This window comes from Falco punctatus, assembly GCF_963210335.1.
Source record: "Falco punctatus genome assembly, chromosome: 1".
Lineage (NCBI taxonomy): Eukaryota > Metazoa > Chordata > Aves > Falconiformes > Falconidae > Falco > Falco punctatus.
The window spans coordinates 74,717,972-74,738,949 of NC_137580.1; the positions used below are offsets into that span (position 1 = coordinate 74,717,972).

The 20,978-nt window shown below is 36.1% G+C and overlaps 1 protein-coding gene across 9 annotated transcripts in view; it reads right to left on the reverse strand.

The window, feature by feature from the left end:
- CCSER1 (coiled-coil serine rich protein 1) overlaps window positions 1-20,978 on the reverse strand; it is a 722,600-nt gene that overhangs the window by 380,203 nt on the left and 321,419 nt on the right. For all 9 annotated transcript variants that reach the window (XM_080369418.1, XM_080369420.1, XM_080369422.1 and 6 more), the window contains exon 7: window positions 4,966-5,043. In XM_080369418.1, coding sequence (XP_080225544.1) covers window positions 4,966-5,043 — 78 coding nt within the window. The remainder of the gene's footprint in view (window positions 1-4,965; window positions 5,044-20,978) is intronic.

Consider the following 20,978-nt stretch of genomic DNA (forward strand, 5'->3'; position numbering starts at 1 on the left):
AGGAATCAATTAAACCACTGAAGAATGATGACAGACTGGTTTAAAATTTGCTGGAGACTGGGGCGGCAGATTAGGAGAGGTGGGGTTGAGTGAGTCATACTTCCATAATGCTATTCACTTTAGTACAAATACCAAAAATATTTCAGTAACAAACAAAAAAACGCAGAGGCTTCAGAGCTTACATGCTGCTCTGTGGAAGCAGAAATTCAGGTGGAGGGTAGAATGAGAGGGACAAGAGCTAATGAGGCCTCCAGCTCATGAAAGAGGATCACTGAACCCTAACTTGTATCTGCCCATGGGTCATAATGCCTATGTGATTATTTTAAAGTCTGTTTTGAAAACAAAAAGAAACAATATATCAAAATGGTCTTAATCCAAGAAGTGCCAGCAAATACTTAAAATATTGGAAATAGTACATTTAAGGAAGAGAGGGTAAATAGGTTGGCTGTGTGTCAACTAGCATAAGAAGCTTTTTGAAATACAGGCCCAAGTTGTTGTCATTGTTGCTCAGTTAGGACAAGACCTCACTCCTCAGCTAGACATGAAAAGTCACACTCTCAAAGATAACTCACTTTTGCTAACCAGTGATTAGTACTGCAACTGCCATATTGATTATTCCAAACATCTGCAGTCAAAATAATACTATTGACCAGATGGAAAATTTATCTCATGTTGAAGTTGTAAGCACAAATGTCATGAGCTTCCAGAGTCATGCCCCTTAGTGACTGTAAAGATCTGCATTTACAGAGCCTGTAGAGCTGCAGGACGAGTGGTAGAACTATTAGTATAGACCTAATTTAGCATAGAACTATACCTTATTAGACCTATAGCAGTGGTAACACTGCTAAAGGACTGTTAGTTTTTGCCTCTTGTGCTGGCACTGCCATTTCTCACTCAGGGAACTAGCATGAAGAGTATTAATTACACAAGACAGAACACGGTAATTTAATAAATGCTGAAGGAAATTCTCAGCTCCCTCAAAGAACAAAAGAAAGAATGTAAGGATTTTTTTTGATGTTTAATGTCAGCTAGTAAAGCATAACTGAGATTAATCATAGCATTAAAATGTAATCAAACATTGCTATAATAAATTACTAATGTGGCTACTATTTACAACTTGGTTGTGGCTAATAACCAGTGAGACTGATGCTCATTATAACAGAATATGTATAATCATGTAATATTAGATTATTAGATATCTTATGTACTAAATGGCTGTCACAGATCCCTTATTAAGTGGCTTTTACTATATTTTAGTATAATTTTTAAAATAATAAAATAATATTATAATCAAGCACAGTATAATGAGTAGGAGAAAGGAACAGGTTCTAAAAAATAGATGAGACATTGCTTGGTAAGTTGACCTTTCAGAAATATCCCCTCCTTCACTGATCTTCTAAATGAAAGGCAAGATTATTTTTAATTACAGTCTATCAGCACAGATATAGTCATAATTAAAAGTCAGTTTTGCTATTATAACATAGAATAACACTTGAGTTAAGGTTGCACGACAAATACCATTCTGCTCTGCTGTATTTCAAATTCTTAATTCTGAAATTTTTTCAACTGTGCCATAACTTTTTTCCACAAGGTAAGGCTCTAATTCTTCAAGACATATCACACAGGGACAGAAGGATAAACATCTGTTCAAAGGAAGAGCCTCCCTACAGAAAAGTTTAAGTGCAAAACCACCAACAAAGATGATGTTCTTTTGTGAAAGAAGAAATAAACTTTTCACATAATATGGGAAAAGAGCTTGCTTTTTTAAATAGCTTTAACCACAGAAAACAACAGAGGATTGAAAGCTGGAATTTGACTTAAAAATAACCCCCAATAAAAAGAAATAACTATAAGTATTTTGTCAAAAATTGGTTTAGAAAAGCTTTTCAAAAGTGCACTGTCTGCATACATGTCTGAAGAGGATAATTTTCTAAGTTCAAAGAGCATGGCTAGGGAAGACTGCTTCAAGCGTGTGTGTGTTGCTGACTCCATAGGGTGAAGGAAACCCAAAGCCACGTGAAAAATTAGTTGCAATTCTGGCTACTGTGCAAAGTTTCTCCTTCCTTGAGCAAAACCAAATTCCATGGCTATTTCACTATTTACAACAGTTATGAGTGAAGGTTACTGAATGGCATTAATGATACATTTATGTTTTTATTTTTTCAGGGTTGCTTTTAGGATTAAATAGCACTGGAATTTGGCTACCCTTATTTATTACTCAATTGTTTTATATTCCTTTTGCTAGGTATCACTGAGACTTCTTTAAAAGTAGTGTCTCAACATAAATACAACAATGATTTCTTTAAAATAATGGTATACAATGGACCCGAGTAGAGTATCTCTTGCTGTACTGGAAAAGGCTTTCCTCCAAATTATTCCTGAGTATGGTTTCACATATTTGGATCTTTCTGGCAGTGCTGCACATCACAGCATGTGTGATATACTGCAAAATAGTAGCAGAGTTCAGTGTTACCAGAGCTGAGATGCAACATGCAAGCATTCCCATGGAATCTTGCTTTCAACTTTCCTTACATTCAAAATCTTAAAATATTTTTCAACAAGCTTAGGTTCTCCTTCATATTTATAGAGCACATATCCTGTGGGATTAAAAATCAGAGGGATCTGCTTTGGTGAATTTAGATGTCATAAGTGTATGATGACAGGATTTATATTCTTTATGCAGAAATACAGACTTACTTTTTAAGATTAATTGAAAAAATCCAAGAAAGGGCAGTTCTCTTTCTTGGTATAAAACCAGGAACGATTGAGAACAGGGGCTTGGTTTCATCTCACAGTCTAAAATAAAAGCTCATTAGCTAGAGATCTTCAACTATCCCAAAGAGATGCAGCGTTTATACTGCCCTGCTTCGTTACACCTGTGTTTTCAGAACCACAGAATGGAATTTCTTTTTCAATCTTTATTTCTACAGCAAGGAGGTGGGAAAGGTTATTATTATGTTGCTAAGGGAAATGCATCATCCCATCATCAAAAGCCATTATTATAGACTGACAGTATGTGCAGAGGGTTACGGCTTGTAAAACCAGTCATTCACATTACTACTGGAACAATATTGCTCTCTCTTGGAGTAAGTCAGGGAGAAATAACAGAAACAGTTGCATTTTATATTACTTTTATTTCTACTTAAGGACATTGGCTGTGAGATGTATTTGACTTATTCCTGGTCCAACTCCATTTTACTTGAATTCCAAAAGAAAATGTTTCCCATTTTGAAAATTGACTGAAAATGAAAGATTAAATAATGCTTTCTGCCTTCCCCCCCCCCCCCCCGGTCTCTTGTACCATTTTCTACTATAAAGTATAAAGGAAAGATACTTTTAATATGAAGAAATGCCTTCATTTTTCTTATTAGAGCAACTATTCCACTCCAAAGAAGTAATTTCCAACCCATTTTGACCTACACAAGCACTGTTACCTTTAAAAATAAAGGCACTACAGTGTATTTGTCAGAGTTCTCCTGATGCAGAGCACTATTTGCTTACCTCAGCTGAGAATTTAAGCATGAGAGTTTATTGTAAATATTTCAAGTTAGATTTTCTTACCTCTTATGCTTTTATCTAAGCTGACCAGCCCATTTCTTTATATCTGTCTTAGTGGTTTCCCAGGCACAGGAAGAAACAGTAACTACTGAATCTGCTTTATAATGTTGAGTAGACTTCAATGTGCATTTAATGTGGTATTCCAAGGAAAAAAGATGTGTGTGCTCCAGTATCCTGGCACAAGATTGTTCAATGTCAGCCAAATCTGATTAAGAGGTAGGGGTCTTGAAAACATTTAACCCCAAAAGAGGAATGAGAATCAGTGAACAGCCGACCACAGGTATCCCATCTGTACCTCCACTGATTAAACCACTGAGCAAGCATAGTCCTTAACTATTCTAGCAACAGGAATCAGCTGGCTAGCTAGCTGATTGTGAACTGTAGGGTACAAGTCTTGCACAGATATACAAAATATGGGGAAAAAAAAAAAAAAGAGATTGGCCAGGTCTGAAGAAGGCTGGCATTTCCTCTGCTAAAGGCATGTGTAGGAGAGATGCAAACTTTACATCACCAAACCTCATTAATTCTACTTCCTCACTTTAATTCAGCATTATCACAAAGCAACTGAAAACACAACTCAAGCTACTAATTGTTTTCATACAGTAGGCAGAAACTTCCTGGGGAAAGGGGAAATTTTAAAAGGGATGTTCCTGTCAGCGTAACTTTGTCCATATTATGACACACGTTTGAAACAATGGTGCTGAAAACCCAGGTTCACTCTCCCTTATCTCAACAAACAACTGGCAAGGTGACCACTTTGCTTGTGGCCACAGCACTGCTCTGAATACTTGGGTGGCCTCAGGAGCCCTCTTCCAAGAGTCAGGCTCTGCCCAAGGCCATTCCGTGTCCCAGAGCTGGATACCAGGAAGTCAGGTGAAAAAATGACATAGAACCACTTGTTCCTTACAGCTTAAACCTTACAAAGTTGCGGACATCATTCCATCATTTATTATTAATATTAACATCATTAACATTAACTAAAGCTTGTGACTTACACCAAAACTGTATTTTGACATATTTTTAACATCTCTATCTCTGCAGTAACTAATCATTGTTTCATGAAAACGTACTTGAAATGCAATATAAAGAGAAGTATGTTGATGAAAAATGACATACACACATATACAGGATATCAAAATGTATCACCAGCAGATGAGACGGATCAGAAAAACAGTCTCGCAAACAATGGTTTACAGCTCTAGTCTGCTAGAAAAATAATCCTCTCAAAACCAAAAACATTTTATTCTAGGTGTTTCTTGAAAACTGCATGGTATATATATAAGAACAACTGCTGATATCACAGTAATTTAAAGAAAAGGAAGCAGTGATAATAGCACTTCATACTCCACCAGATAGCATGATAAGCCAAAACTCATACACATTTATTATGAAATTAATTAACTATACCTTGAAAAATAACGGCTCCTCAGGAAGAGGGCTGACAGGGAGTGAGGTGGTGCTACTAGCTGGACTCATGTCTGTACTCTGAAAGAAAAGCACAGAGGAGTTTGCATTTCCAATCAAGTTCTATGGACATCATTTAACAGAGGAGAGAAAAAAAAAAAAAAAAAGAGCTCAAAACCAACACTGAAATTCCAACAGAACTAGACTGACAAAGCAACTGCAATCTGTACTGTATATACCTTTAATTAATAAAAGTATTTCACTAATGGGTAAGTGCATTGCATTTTCTTTATTTTAAACTAACTCCCCATTCAAAGTCCCAAACACATACAAATATGCAAATACAGTGTCTGCAAAAGAGTAACATAAGAGGATAACCCAGAAAACAAAAATTTGCTCATATAGAACAAGCTACAATATACATTTATTGTTGTTAGTTATACATATATATATAATAATATATATATATTGTTATTAGTAGCATCACCATTGTCACTATTGTCATTATCATTAGGGTGGCTCAATAGTAAAGTTAGAAGGCAAAATTAACAGGAAAGCAATATATGGCAGAAGAGTATTTGGATCAAAGTTTAAGTAAAGATCACTTTCAAATGAGTCAATACATCTTACAAACAAGCACAAATATATGAAAAGAAACACTGAGCAGCAAAGTTAAGAAAGAAAAGAAGTCAGTATACTTCAATGGACCCATTCAGTTAAAATGCTTTTGAAAGATTGATCTACAACCCCACTCTTTTTTAGGTAATATTTCAGTAATCTGCTGGTTAGCATGGTCATTATATTTAAAGATGTAACAGATATCAAAAGCAGTGTGGAAACTCTGAATAATTTGAATGATGATAATAAAAAAAACACCATCTGGATTTAAAAACATAAACACTAACATTATTCTGGAGAAAACTAGAATATATGATACTTCTTGGGAAATAAGTCCTTAAGTATTAAAATGAAAAAATCCACTATTAACAACAATAAAGCAGAAAAGATGTAATGGAAGATACAAAAACACAAGTCTGTATGAGCTAACAGTTAATTTCCTTTTCACACTTTGCATTTGCAATGCAGAACGATTTAATGAATTCAACTTATGCAATTATCTAATCAGATATCTGGTTTCACATCACTATGAATCTATTATGACCTCTTTAATAAACCCAAGTTCTGCAAGTGAAGAATACTACTCCACCCATGAAGTTCTGACAGTTCATTCATCATAAAATTTTTGTGCAGAGATACCACATTTTATACACCCAAATGGTGCAGGATGAAAACTGAGACCAAATTTTGGGTATGAAATCCCTATTTCAGATCTGAAATAGAGGATACAGACTTCTAAGTTTATGCCTACTGAGAAAACCAATGAATTTAATTAGATACATATCAGTTATACCATACCTGAAAAGACAAAAGTTACTTGCTAACTAAAAGGGATGCAAGTAAAGGAGAAAGGAAATAATCACCATGACCCCATCCTAAGAGAAAGAGAGAAGTTACTGAGGAATAAGGGAGATTATAACATGTCAGAAAGCCAGTATCTTTGTTGAATCCATTGCTCTAGTGTTCAGAAGCATTACACATTGTAACACAGACTCCTGAACTCAATCTTCAAGGAAACTGGCTGATAATATTTACTAAAAGGAAATGAAACATAGCTCTTTTAGATTAAATTCAAAGTGCAGACAAAACTGCAGACCTCCTCTGTGAGAATGTTCTGCCTCAAAAGCCAACAGTTCAGCTGAGGACAATTAATCTTTCAATTTACAACAGAATAGGAAAACACTAAGGGGGGTGGGGGTGGGACAGGGACAGGGGACAGGGACAAGTATCTGCTTTCCAAACCAAATCAAGCACCCTAATTTGCAATTAGAAGTGCCCAGGAAGGCAGTCCAATCCTTTAAGCATTGGAACAGCCTCCCTATGAAAACCTGCAAAGCAGATTGGTACGTGTACGCTACACAAGCTGCAAGTCCTCCAGTGATAGCTGGAATCTAAGACAGGTTGAACAGCCCCGAGGATGCCAAAGGTGCTTTGATAAAACATCTCAGGGCACATCAACACAATGGCCTCAGAAAAAACATCTGCTCTTCTCTGATGACTGGACAAGAGCCAGCCCAGGTCTGGATGCCATACTGATGTGGCACCGTGCCTGAACTAGAAAGGCTGCTGAGAGGTGGGGTCTATTAATAGGGACACCTACTAATGGGTAATAATTACTATATAGCTTCTGGACTGCAAATGGTTTGAGTCTGGCCAGACAGGAGCATTGGCAGAAAAGCCTGTGTTTGCCTACAGCTGTCCACATATAGGTACCTTCAGTGGCCCCTCCAACAACTTCAGTAATTTTCCTCTCTAAGGAACACAGAGCAGCTTCTCTGTCAGTGTAAATTAATTAAATCCAGTGGTGCTAACACAGTTTATTATAGTGGAGAATTGAGTGAGACAGTACCAAAAGGGTTGTTTCTCAAGCTACTAAAAAAATAATAAACCATCCGAACTAATCACTGCTTTGAGAGATGTTGTCAGCTTGTCCTCCTGAAGGGACATATTAACAAACAACATCCCACTTCCCATCTAAATTACTGTCCATGGGGTACTTGTCATAATCACACTTTGTAGTCTAAAGCTCCCCATACATACAAAAAATCTACCACTCTAAGGAATTCACCCAGTGAGGACTTTTTATTTAATGTTGTGTAAACCAATTCTGTTCTCATAAAAGCAGCCACTCACTTTAAGTCTGGCTTAAAGTTGATAGATTGTAGTTATAAATTAACCAGAAGATGCTATACCATTAGGCTACAATCATACCTTGTAAGTTGTAGTAGATGTTAAACATCATTTGTACCATAATTATACATATTAGGCAAAATTAGGTAAATTAGGACATCTCCTAATTTTGTGGTACTTTGCTGTGCAACTGTAACATTTTAAAATGTATTTTTGATGCACAGTGATACCACACCAGGGTTTTGAAACTTTTCCCTGTGTCACTGGAAATCTCCGAGTGTTCTGGAGGGCAGAGAATTTGCAAAGCTTTAATCATTTAAATTCTATTTTTAAAATGTCTCAATACCAAGAAATTCTAGTTTTAGAAAACATACCTTGTCCATGTCAAAAACAACCCTGTGAGCTTTTCTTTCAGTGTTTTTATTCCAGTTTTTGATTTGGGGCAGGCTGCTAAAATCCAGCAGGTGGATATTATTAGAATTTTGCCAATAATTGTTCTGTGATTACAATGATCAGTGCTCAAGTTTTCTTCTAATTTCTAGAACTGATCAGTCTAAATATTACAACATCCTCACTGTGCAACTCAACAGGTACCATGAAGTCACGGCTAGGCCATGCCAATAATTCATTCTTGGAAAGCAATATTAAAAATATTAAAAGCAATATAAAAATATTAAAAATATAAAAATATTATTAGAATTTTGCCAATAATTGTTCTGTGATTACAATGATCAGTGCTCAAGTTTTCTTCTAATTTCTAGAACTGATCAGTCTAAATATTACAACATCCTCACTGTGCAACTCAACAGGTACCATGAAGTCACGGCTAGGCCATGCCAATAATTCATTCTTGGAAAGCAATATTAAAAATGTGATTAAATATCAGGAAATTTCTTGATAATGAGGCAAAGGCAGAAAATAAGTCTAACAGAACAACCTTTTTTCATTTCTGCATCTTGTTTGGAGATCCAGGATCAGGATACTGCTTGAGGACAGATTACTACCATGTAAGCTACATGAAAGAGAAAGCAGCTCTTTCTGGAAGTGTTTTAAAGTAGTTACAGGCTTGGTTTGGTGGTTGGTTTTGTTTTCTTCCACTTGTATACACCTGCCTCAAAACAGAATGCTTCATAAAACTACAGACTACCATAACTGTCTTATCGCAGATTAGATAATGTAGTCAGTGCTTTTCCAGCAATACAGAATATCAAGTATATATAAATGCACATTATTAAAACCATGCTCCTTTGGAAACAACTCATCTTCCAGTCCTTAGCAACTGTTCTTTAAATGAAAACAAGTTCACCTCACCTAATAAAATAGGGGGTTTCTCGCTATAAGCCCTTGTCTTTAATCTGAACTTCTCTAGGAAGAGGCCTATGTATCAACCCTTGTTAATTGTACCATAAAATATGGACCAGCCACTGTCTATCACCCACTGACAGCAGCTGATTTAATTTGCTACTACTGCTTTTCAACAAGGGTAAACACTGCAATGATAGCTGGCAGGCACTGACTTCTCTGGAGATCAGTATCGCAATTTATTGATCTAAGAAGTCAATTCTTACAGAGAAACCTTTAGTGGGTATTAGAGCTAGAGATCAAATAAATCATTATAATAACTGAAGAAAAGAGAATCTGTGTACTCCATAGCTTTTTCTAAGGAGTAGTGGATAAGTGTTGAACTGACTTTCAGGGTGATAGTTTTAGTTGTATCACAAGTTATGCCAGGAAGTATCATTTTATAATCTAGAAGTTGAGTAGCACTGGGAAATTAATAAGTGCAGTCAGAAAACTCAGTAGAGACATTTTGGTATACTGAAGGTAACCAAAGACCTGCAAATGGATTTATTAATGAGTCTGCACAACGCCTTTATGAAATATTGTGCTTAAATATTATTATACCATTTTATCAACGGAAGTGAAAGAGAAGGGGAAATTATTTGCTCAAAACTATGAAGGGCTGTTTAAAAATACAGACAGAAATCAGGAACTCCTAAGTCCAAGCACTCCAGCTTTTTATCCAGGGTGTGCAATGCTCCCCTGCACACTTCTGGAGTGCTGTGATTTCTGTAGTTTCTATATTATTTAATGTCATCAAGAGTTTTTGCTGATACATATGCTTCCTGCAAATAAAATTACTATAACCAACTGAGGCCAGAAAAATAAAAAGTAGTTTTGATAAGAAAAAATAGCAGACACGTGAAATGAGCTTTCATATCCCACCCATCACCATGTTTGATTAATTCTCCCCAACATCTGCAATCTCACTCAGTAACAATGGAAGTGACTCCTTAAAATGTGTTTAGGCCTATTTTCTAACACCTTTGAATACAGCCCAGGTAGTAATCTATAAACTCATTTCATCTGTCTTTTATTAGTAAGTATAGTTAATTATTCTTACTAATTACTAATATGTGCAATTATCAGCTGAGACATTTAATTATTATTTTCCAGTATTTGCCTGGTCTGTTGCCTAAAGCTTGCTGCTCCAGTAGCTTAGAAGGCTGCATGGCTCTTGCATCTGACCTGAGCTATCACAGCTCCTATCGCAGCTGCAAACCATAAATTACAGCTGCTGCTGCTTCTTGCTACCTCTTTTTACACTGGTATATGCGGTGTGTAGATAGTTTTTAGGGGCTTAATTATCTACTGATTCTCAACCAGCATTTAGTATACGGGCAGACAGATTAGCGTAGACTTTTCCTGCACTCTAAGCAAAGCTAATCACCTGAGCTGTAAAATGCCAGTGGGAAATTTCACCTCTTTTAACATAAGGTGCTGATCTGTCACGTATCAAACAGCATTTGTATGTCTAGTACTGTTTATTTGAGAAGACCCTGAGTTCTCAGGAAGTCAGAGCAAACACATTAAATGGAAAATTTTCACAATATTATTTTTTTCAGCAAGCAGGGATCAGGCTGAAGGATATTTTGTTGACTGGTATTTGTTTCTCCAAGAACAGACTAGAAAGATGCTGGTTTAGCCTTTTAATTAGGCTAAATTAATTACAAAGCCCATAACCAGCAAGCAACATAAAGAGTATATAACCAGTCCATGGTTTGTTGCAGGGCTACAGTGTTTGAAATAGTTTAGATTCAGATTATAGTTTCACATTATTTAATTTATATTTTATATATATTTAATTTACTAAAATATTTACATTTACTGAACTAGCTATCTCTCCTCTCCTTACATTAAATGCAGAACTGTAAGAATACCAAAGTACCAGGCACAAATTACTTTTATTATCTGCTTTTCAGTTTCTAAAAATGGCAATATGAAAATACCTAACATATAAAAAGCTGGCACAAAGAGAACACCTTAATAAGCATGTTTTAAAATTTGTAAATAAAGTAGAAAACTGAACTAAGTCTCTAAAGAGGTTCAAGAATTGGAGATTGTTGGTTTACAATTGAGTACATACAGTGGGGAAAAACAATCTTTTTTTATAACAGAAAATGACATATATATTACTACATATTGATATTTAATCGTAAATATCTCTTCCTTTCTGCTCTTTATTTTCATGTTGCTTTTTCATTGTTCTTTGCTCTGGTTTGTCTTTATTCCCTGCTTTCCTTTACAAGACTTGTAATAAACAGACACAAGTTTCCTTGGTCAGATAACTGTCTGGCACACAGGTTAGATGAAGGGTCCATCAATATGTAGGAGAAAGGCGCTTTTACTTTCCCAAACAGCAAATTCAGCTCCAATTAATCTCTAAAAAACCACTTCACTTCTATCTGCAAGCAGAATATAATTTCAAAAGTAATTTGGACAAGGACTTTGGGGTTAACATTTCTTTGCGAAGAGTACCGCAGGACTGTCAGTGGCTGTCACTGTGTCAGTTGGGACTGCTACTATGACACATCACATTAAATGCAACTCCAGTCATATTTTTATCCTAATGAAAACCAGGGGGTTGCTTTCACAGATGCAAATGCTTTGTTGAAAACACAGTGAAGAACTGATTTCCTTGAGCAAAACTCTACTCCCTCTTCAGTTTCTATTGTTTCTTTCATACTTCATTGACTATACTATCCAGCCTTGACATTTTTTTATTGTATATTCTTCCCTAATAATATCATATAACATCAGCTTTTTCTGCTCTTTCAGCAGTCAATTGAGAGAACCAAGTACTCTCCTGGGATTTTAATCTGCAGGCTGCCTATTTCAATTGCTTTTCTTTCCTTGCAGGAGATCTTTCAGGTTAAAATATACATATTTTTTTTTTCTCAAACCACATTCAGTTTTGCAGCAAATACAATGATTGTCTCATACAGTAGGTTCAGTGATATTTTTTTTTTTAACTCCAGTCACAAAAATATTTTGTTTCTCCTAAGCCTGCATCACAGCACTAAGAGGAACTACTCTGATACTTCGTACTACAGTCATAGCCTGAATTTGGAAGAAAATGTCTGCATCCACTCAAAGAAGAGTCTATCAGCAAAGTATCTCTGGGATCTCTCAAACTCCTACATTTTCCCTGCACACAGATCCATTGTTTTTCTGTCCTTTCAAATAAAACACTTAGAAGTAATCAATTAATTTAACAAAGAAGGATCAAATCTGATAACAGAATCACCTCCTCTCCCTACCTTGCATATTCATGCATGTTCTGCATCATTAAGTATCATAACATACTGGGACCAAGATATAAGCTGGAGCCAAAAAGGATCATCAGATATTAATACAAACAATGGATGCAAACACAATTATATTGAAGAGGATAAACACATACACAGGATGTATATTTATATACTTCTGGACATATGGAAATAACTGCCTTGACGGGTTAGGGAAAAAATGCTCCTGAAAACAGGTTGCTCTGTAAGTTCCCTTGAAGTATCTGCAGGTGGCCACTGTCGAAGCCTGCCATGGATTTAGGTGCCAGTTTCAGCAAAACAGTTCCTACACTCACATACTCATACAATTAATTGTTCCCCATGAAGATGTGAAAGATGTTCATGATCTCCTTACAGGTTTACTCTACAAGAGAAAGGCATGATTCCTTCAAGACAAAAATCTCCTTGCACTTGCTATTAATGAACATTTTTCTTTAAGGTACAAATTTTCTCACACACTAAACTTATGTGCAAAAAAATACACATGCTTCACCATTCATTACATCCATTTGAAAATAAGAATATAGGGACACGGGTGATATCTCCTGCAACACTGTGGTCAGTTTTCTGCCTACAGTTTCCCTGCCACCTATTGTTTTCAACTGAAAAAGGACAATGTTTCATAACATTAACAAACTCATTTTTTTAATCTGAACATAATGGAGCCAGCCTGATTTTTATTTTTATATATATTTATATGTTTTTTGATATATATATTACATACATAATGTATTTTAATATATATTATTTATATATAATTTGCTGCTCAAGTGTCTGGTTCTTTTCTACCTCTATTTTACTTGGTAAGCATCAAGAACAATATTGCCAGATTTTCACACTGATGTTTTAATGTGAGGCTATGTTTTATTTTCCTGTGTTTCTCAAAAAGATTCAGATGCCTTCAATTGCTATGCATTTCACCAAGGTTTTAACAAGCCACTTTGTACTTTCTAAATGTTGTGACTGCAATTATTCTCACTTCTTCATCAGTTCTCAGAAGGGTTTTTACAATTTCAGTATGGAACTACTTCTGACAGAGTATTTTAACTTATTTAGATGCAGAGGCTTCATTCTCAAAACTGTCTTGAATTCCCCAATAAGAGCTTAAAGGAAACAGTTTAAACATCTGTATCTGTCTGCTGCTAAGTCAAGGAAGATTTTTTTTGTTTTCCCACTTCAAGAAAAGGAGCAAGTGACATCTAACAATTTGAAATATGCTTTTCCTGGCTGCAGCATTTCTGTATCATGTCAGGAAAAAAAAAAAAAAAAAAAAAAAAAGAGGTAAACTTTCAGTATGTTTTGCCATGTTATTTGCTTCATGGCGTTTTTAACAGTAATGTCCCTTGATGTTTTTAAAAAGTTGAATCTTTTTGTGTAATATAAGGCCATATTTCAACTCCTGAAATGTAGAAATTCTGATTACCATAGGCAGTTTTGAAGCATGCTAAGCCTGCTTTTTGGTTCAGCAAGCAGGTTCCAAAGTAGAATTGTTCAAGGCAGAACAAATATTCTCTGATTTAGTAAATATGTGGCACACTGAGTTTCTACCTTCAGACAGCAGCTTTCATTCTTAAGGGAAGGATTTGGAAGAGTAAGGCACAAAAGGAACTTCAACTCCCACCCTGGTAGAGGGTTCAGTAGAAACTGTCACAACTGCTCTCCACAGTCTTTCTAGCTCTACTTGTTCTTCCTTTCTCTAATCTAATACTTACATCTCTGCCCACCAGCTCAAATCAAGATCTTTCAAGACTCCCTACCTTTTCTTACATCTTAGGGTACTTGCACAGCATCTTCTATTCACTGCACTTCCCACTCCCGCACCCACCCCATCACCAGCACTGCTCCTGTGTGCCATCAATCTGAACCTGAAAACCTTCCCACCTTCTGTACCCTTCTCCCTTCCTTCGGTAGGTGCCCATCCCCTTCAGCCCATGTATACATGGTGATTTATATAATATATAGTTTTATTATTTATATTAATATATGTGAAGTCTATATATTAAGATGTTAACATATATATTTAGATACAAACATACACACATAAAACTGATTGAAGGAATCTCTTAATGTAGCTGCTGTGATTCAGCAGCCGTATGATTGGTTTGCTACTGAAAATACACACAGTGAAGTTGGTCAAATCCTGCATGTCTGAAAAACATGTCAGGTTCCACTACAGTGAACTACCACTTGGACACAGCTTCTCAGTCCCAGGCTCCATACAGCATGGGGAGGACAAGAAACTGTTGCAACTTGTAAAGGAATGGAGGAGTTAAAAGTTGCCTGTACTAGTACTTAGGCATTGCATTATCATTATTTTTAGAGCCTTCACCCAAGCATTTTGTTTTCATTTTTGTATTTTGCAATGGAATTATATACTAAACTTGCTGAGATATCTGAATAGCATTTTATAAAGCCATTAGCAATAAAATATTCATTTTTCATTTATATTATGTCCAGGAATACAAATGAGTATAATTTCTTCCTACCCTTCAACATTAATAGGGAGAAAAATTGAACATACCTTTCACATTCTTTTAACTACAGTAATATAGAAAGAGCTTTTCAAATGAAAAATACTTTTAAAAAAAAAATATTGTCTGTTTTCTTTGGAAGTATTATTACATGCATCTCCACTATTGTATTTTTTTTATTTGTTTATTTTCGAGCTTGGTAATTCTACAAAGCAAGGTTAAGGCACTGTCTCAATCACCATGTGATAAATCAGTACTCCCTGAAATAGCTTTGGTAGAACTATTACAAAAATAAATCAGCAAGAGGCAAAGCAAATCAGGAGACATGTCAGCAAACTCCTAGGCTCATGCTATGGGCTGGGAGTTTATCCATATTCATGTTATGCCATGAAGCAGCTGGCACCCTGGCTTATCTGATGACAATCTCTCTACATGGCTCCACTGAGTTTCTTTTATCTGCTTCTTTTCCCTTCTCCTTGCATCCACCACTATGATTTTAGCTCTCAGCAGCTGCCACTGCTTACGAGCTTCTCTGTAGGCTGTTATGGTAAAACAGAAGTTTTTCTTGGCGTCGTTGTTGCGTCTTTCACTCCTGGACACCACAGAGGTGATGGCAGGTGCTAACACTGCTTGGCTGCTGCAGGGAGGCTGTGTGGTTGTCACTGCATCAGCTGCTTCCAGAGGCAAGCTCATGAAGAGCAAACCACATGTGGCTACCTTGTCCGAGGCATGAGCTGTCATCTGAGTTACAAGCAAAAGCTAGTTCCCTGGCTTATTCCTAAAAACCCCAAGAAATCCAAGACAAACTGATATCTGAAAGGATATAAAACAATACCCTGAGAGATCATAGAATCTGCAGGCAGCAGAAACACTCTAGGTTTAAGTAACGTCCATCAGCAGAGCTGGGCTGAAAAGCCTGGCTCACATAATTCCTTTTGTACTCTGGCTCTTATCATATTGCTGCAAAGAACCTTTCAGGGGTGCTAAGTGCACTACAAAAATTTCACCAGTCTACTTTTTCATGCCTCTTGAAGTTGGGACAATTTTCTACTTGTCTGCATCAGATGCTGCATACAGAGGAGAATCATGTAAAGGATGTTGCTCTGAGAATAGAGAGAAATGTTTTTTGGCAAAGAGTTTGCACTGGAATAAGGAAATTAATAGATCAAATATAAGAAACATTTAGCACATACACTGCAGATGCAAAAACATACCTGTGGAACATTGCATTTTCAACAGAAGAAATCAATACTGAGGGAATACCACAATCAGTATCGCCCATGCCTATCTGTTTTATTATATCTTTCGATTAATGGCCACATACTTTTTTTACCAGAAGTTCTGCTTCAATCAAAGGACATGATGATGGCTTTTAAAAACTTTTCAGGTTTTGTTTGTTTGTTTGTTTGTTTTTAACATACAACACTCATATTGCAACACTGGGATGTTGCAACGGGTCTGAAAGCTGCCCACATATAATCAGAAAAAAAAAAAAAATCTGCTGTCAGGTTTCAATCCTTTCTAGTCTAAGGCCTCCATTTCTTTCACTCAAGTTATGCTTGTCCTTCAGCAGTATACAGTCTAATTAGTTTCTGTATCAGAAGGATGATGGATAGGTGCCCAGAAGCAGTTTTAACCCGTCATGGCCAGAGACAGAGAGTTCAGTGCCAGGACTTCTGGTAATTCTTAAATCAAACAAAATCTCATTAAAACACTTCTTCAAAATAAGGAGAATTTGCAACTTTTATTGATGGCTCTCAAAGACAATATATTAACAGTGAATAGAAATGGTTCATACATCACTTCTCATTTGTTTGTTTTTGCAAAGAAGGTAGAGAGCATCTGTCTAGTAAGCAGGGGGAAAAATGCCATTCCATAGCCTTTTAACAGATGCACACAAAAACCAATAGAAAATTTTCATCATTTAAGTATGGTTTTCATGAAGGAGAACAATTTTCACAGAAATCTTGCTAAATTGTTTCTACAAGTTATTATAGGCAGGTACCTAAACTTAAATTTAAGTAAGAATACTGTGGTTAGAAAAGCTATTTGCAGGTATCTATTTCTAAGAGGATTTCTACAACATCACACAAACTAAAAAAACATCAATGCTACTATTTCTACCCGTTTCTATAAGTTTTCTAAAAATAACAAACTTTACTTTTAAAACATGACTAAATGTTTATATTGGAAGCATATGAAAACCAAGCCTAATTGCCCGAAAGTGAGAATGTATTATTTCAGAAAGTGAGATGTCTAGTATCTCAAAATCAGGAGCCACCCAGGCTTGCAAACTTAAGGATTTTGCAGGAAATGTCTACGCCATTCTTCACAGAATCACAGAACCATAGATTTGTTTAGGCTGGAAAACACCTTTAAGATCATCAAGTCCAACCATTAAAATTTATGCAATCGTAGACAGCTCAGGCTGGAGGGGACCTTGAAGTATCATGCCGTATGTCTGCTTGCCCTGAGGAGGATCAACATGAATGTGATCTGGCTAGGCCAGAACAGAATCGCCCCACCAAATGCAAACCAAATCTAGGTCAGATATATGTATTAAGTATACCTAGTAAAAGTAAGAAACCATAAACCTTAACTGAACTATTGATACTGTTAAAGTCTTTTCAGGGGAACCTTGTGCAGCTTGAAGTCTATCAAGCAGAAGGAAACTGCCCATCAACAATTGCCAGAGCCCCAGAAGATACTCTCTTCCAATAGGCAACAACACTGGATTACAAATGCATACCTGATGTCCTGTGTCCATGTGGATTCCTAACCTATCCTAAACTTCACATAAGAAAAAAAATGCACAATACCTCCAAGTATAAGTGAGCAAGTAAATAATCTCAATATATTTTGAAAACGTACTCATTCCATTTAGAGGCAAAAGTAATGAACATCTGGGAACAATTTTAGTTAGAAAACGGAGTTCTTCCTTGAACATTGGATGTCATAGAATTCCAGATCTCCAAAAAGTATGCGCCTTCAAGCATAAAACAGATCTACAGGGCAGTGACTTACACCCAACACTCACAGATTTAAGTGACTCATATTCCTGTTTTGCAAGCCATTTCAAGTGATGAAGGGTACAGCCTGCATGGAGTGTCACGTATAACTGGGGCCTGAAGCAGTGAATCACAATTAATAAAGTTCAATTTATGAAACCAAAACCACTGGAAACACACAAGGCAAAAATAAGTGGTGAAAAAAATCTAAAACTGCCTGAACATAAAATAGCATTGATAAGTTTATTTTCTATTTTGAGCGGTATGCTCACTTCTGCAGTCTCATTTGAATACATTTATAATTAAAGCTGATTAGTGGTTTATAGTAGAAAATCAGTAAAACTTTCAATTCTCATGATCATTTAAATACTTTTCAAGAGAAACAGGGCTTTCTTCTACTTCTTCTCATTTAAATCTGTGCCTTGGGTGCACAAAATCAACATTCACCTCACAGCATTTGTATAAGAAAGGCTAAATTAACCTGTGAGCCAAAGTCAGCTGGTTCCTCCAGGACTAGAAGTATCTTCTCCTCTACAGAGTGTCCAAGCAAGGAGCTACCACACATTTAGTTAGGACATGAGCATACACAGGGAATAATCTGTTCTGGTCTAACTTCCCACATGAAAAGTCTTCACACAAATGCCACTGTGAAATATAACTAAAGTATGTTTTAAAACTGGAAGAAACCATAGCTCTGCAAATGCAAATTGTAACTCTGTAGTAAACGCCTCTTCTGGATAAATCCTGATTTTTTTTCTCATGCTTTACATTTATAAACAAAATAGGGAAACTGGAGATTTGAAAAGGTCAAAACCTTCTGTACATCAACATGCCATTCTCCAACTAAGAGTACTGTACTCTTAACAACCCAGCTTAAAGTCTGCTGAGTGATTATTATCAGAATAATTTCTAAAAATACCATCAATTGCTAGATGCTGGGAGCAAAGAAAACCAGGTATGATTGCTGAAAAACAAGCCTGAACAAAAGAACCTATGTCTTTTGTGCTTATTGTGACATGAGCCTTTAAGCATTTGATTTACTGAATTTCAGTTACCTACACAAAGACACACCACTCAATTATATGCTATGTTTAAACAAAATGTTCTTTTTTTTTTTTTTTTAACACGTTTTGTTTTGTGAAATCTGGAAATCTGGAGTTTGTTCTCTTTATCCTAACCAGACTAAAGAATAACATTTAACATTATATCAAGAAATAAAATAAGGTGATACTGTTTTGCTACAGGAATCTTGAGAAATTCTGAGGACAAAAGTAACATCTCTCAGATTTCAATTGAATATTAAATATTAAGAGTAATCTGCATAAAGTACAGCATTATTTTTCTGCATGAAAAAGTTACAGATGGAATCTGAAATATATCATATCAAAAAATGTCCTACAACTCGATCAAGAACTAGAAGAATTTGTTGATTGATAACACCAAGTCACAAAGTCTACTTTTTGTTTATTCTTTACGAAGAATTCTTTATGAAGAATGGGTGGAAGTGGGCTTCTAATGTTGCATGATTGTCTTGTGAAAACAAATGAACTTTCAAATGTGTTCTTGAAGGCCACCAGACAAGAACAGATACATTTTGTTTCTGGTTGCCAGGGGATACAGAAGACTGTTTTTACATAGTGAATCATCACGGCATTTAAAAAACAGCGTTAGCAGGGATTTCTATCACTGACATGTGGATGAGTCTTTCTGTCACCTTCAGTGATCCTGCAGGGATCTACAGTCCTGATGTAGGATGACACATTTGGTTTTTTTAATTTTCAATAATTATGTATCCCCGTGGCCTTTACAAAGTACATATTGCCATTAATACACAGAAAAACTCATAAACATGATTACACAGGGGTTGAAACACTTCTTCAGAACAACATGCTTATAATTCAATTCTATAATAACATAAAGATTCAGAGTAAGATTTGGTATAACTAGAGCCTCGTACGACACTGTTTTCACCCAGCTAAATGACAGCTGAAGACTTTACAGACAATGGGCAAAAAACAATCTGATAATTTACTCTCTTGTAGTGGTTTCAGTCAGTGTTCTGACAGTTGGGTTTTATGCAAAACCACTTGTATGCCACATATGGGAGCTTCCACAAGAAGCAACATCAGTTGCAGTTAATTTCCATTGAGCAGCACAAACCTGGAGGATGGAAGGGAAGCCTTCAAAAGATAGTTTCTCTGACATGAAAAGAATTACGTTACGCAGAAATAAAATTTTGCAGCTCACTAAAGGATTGTCTCAAAAGACAGTTCCTGAAAAAAAGTCTCAGTGGTATACTATCAACAACAGTTTTGGTATCTGATTTCCGTTAATACTTCTGTAATTTTGAATATTCTATTTAAAGAAAGACTAATTAATATATTTCTGTATGTAAAATCTAACAAAACAGGCTTATTATGGCCTCGGTTCAGCTGATGCCTGAACTGCTTGCTGTGATGAGATGTGCTCCTGAAACAAAGAATCACTCAGAAGAACGGAGAACAAGGGCATTTTACTGGTACATTTTTGTGAGGGAGTGAAAAATCAGGAAGCCAAATACAATAGCATCCTAATGGTGTAATTGATTCCAGAAGAAACTACAACAGTGAACATAATTAAGTTCAGAAGTATATCATTGCAAGGTATAGTTAGGCTACATCGGTATTAGGGCAATAAACAACATTACACCTGACCATATAGGGCCTCACTCTGGACTTACTCAGATTTAGTTTGAATGAAACAAAACATAACTGGAGAAGATTATGAAAGCTCTGAGTTAACCTTTTATTTGACAGATTAATGTAGTCACATAAGATAATTCAATTAGGTGTGAATGAAGAAGAAAAGGACAAAAAATGATTGATGGCATCCAACAGTGTGCTGGTGAGACAGTCAGGGCATTCAATATTGAACAAACCACTAAACAGTCTGAAGCCAAAGAACAAATTACCCACTGATGCCAAAAAGGACAAAACTTGAAGAAGAATGTCTCAACATAGGTGGTTGGCAGGTCTGAAACAGGGGGAATGGAGTATTGATTATAAGTTTGGGCTAGGAATTAGTCACTAGAAACTGAAGGTTTATGAAGGAAGGAGGTGAAGGATGGACTTGAGGAAGACTAGGACTACTGGAGAAGCAGAAGTCTAAGCACAGTCTAAGAC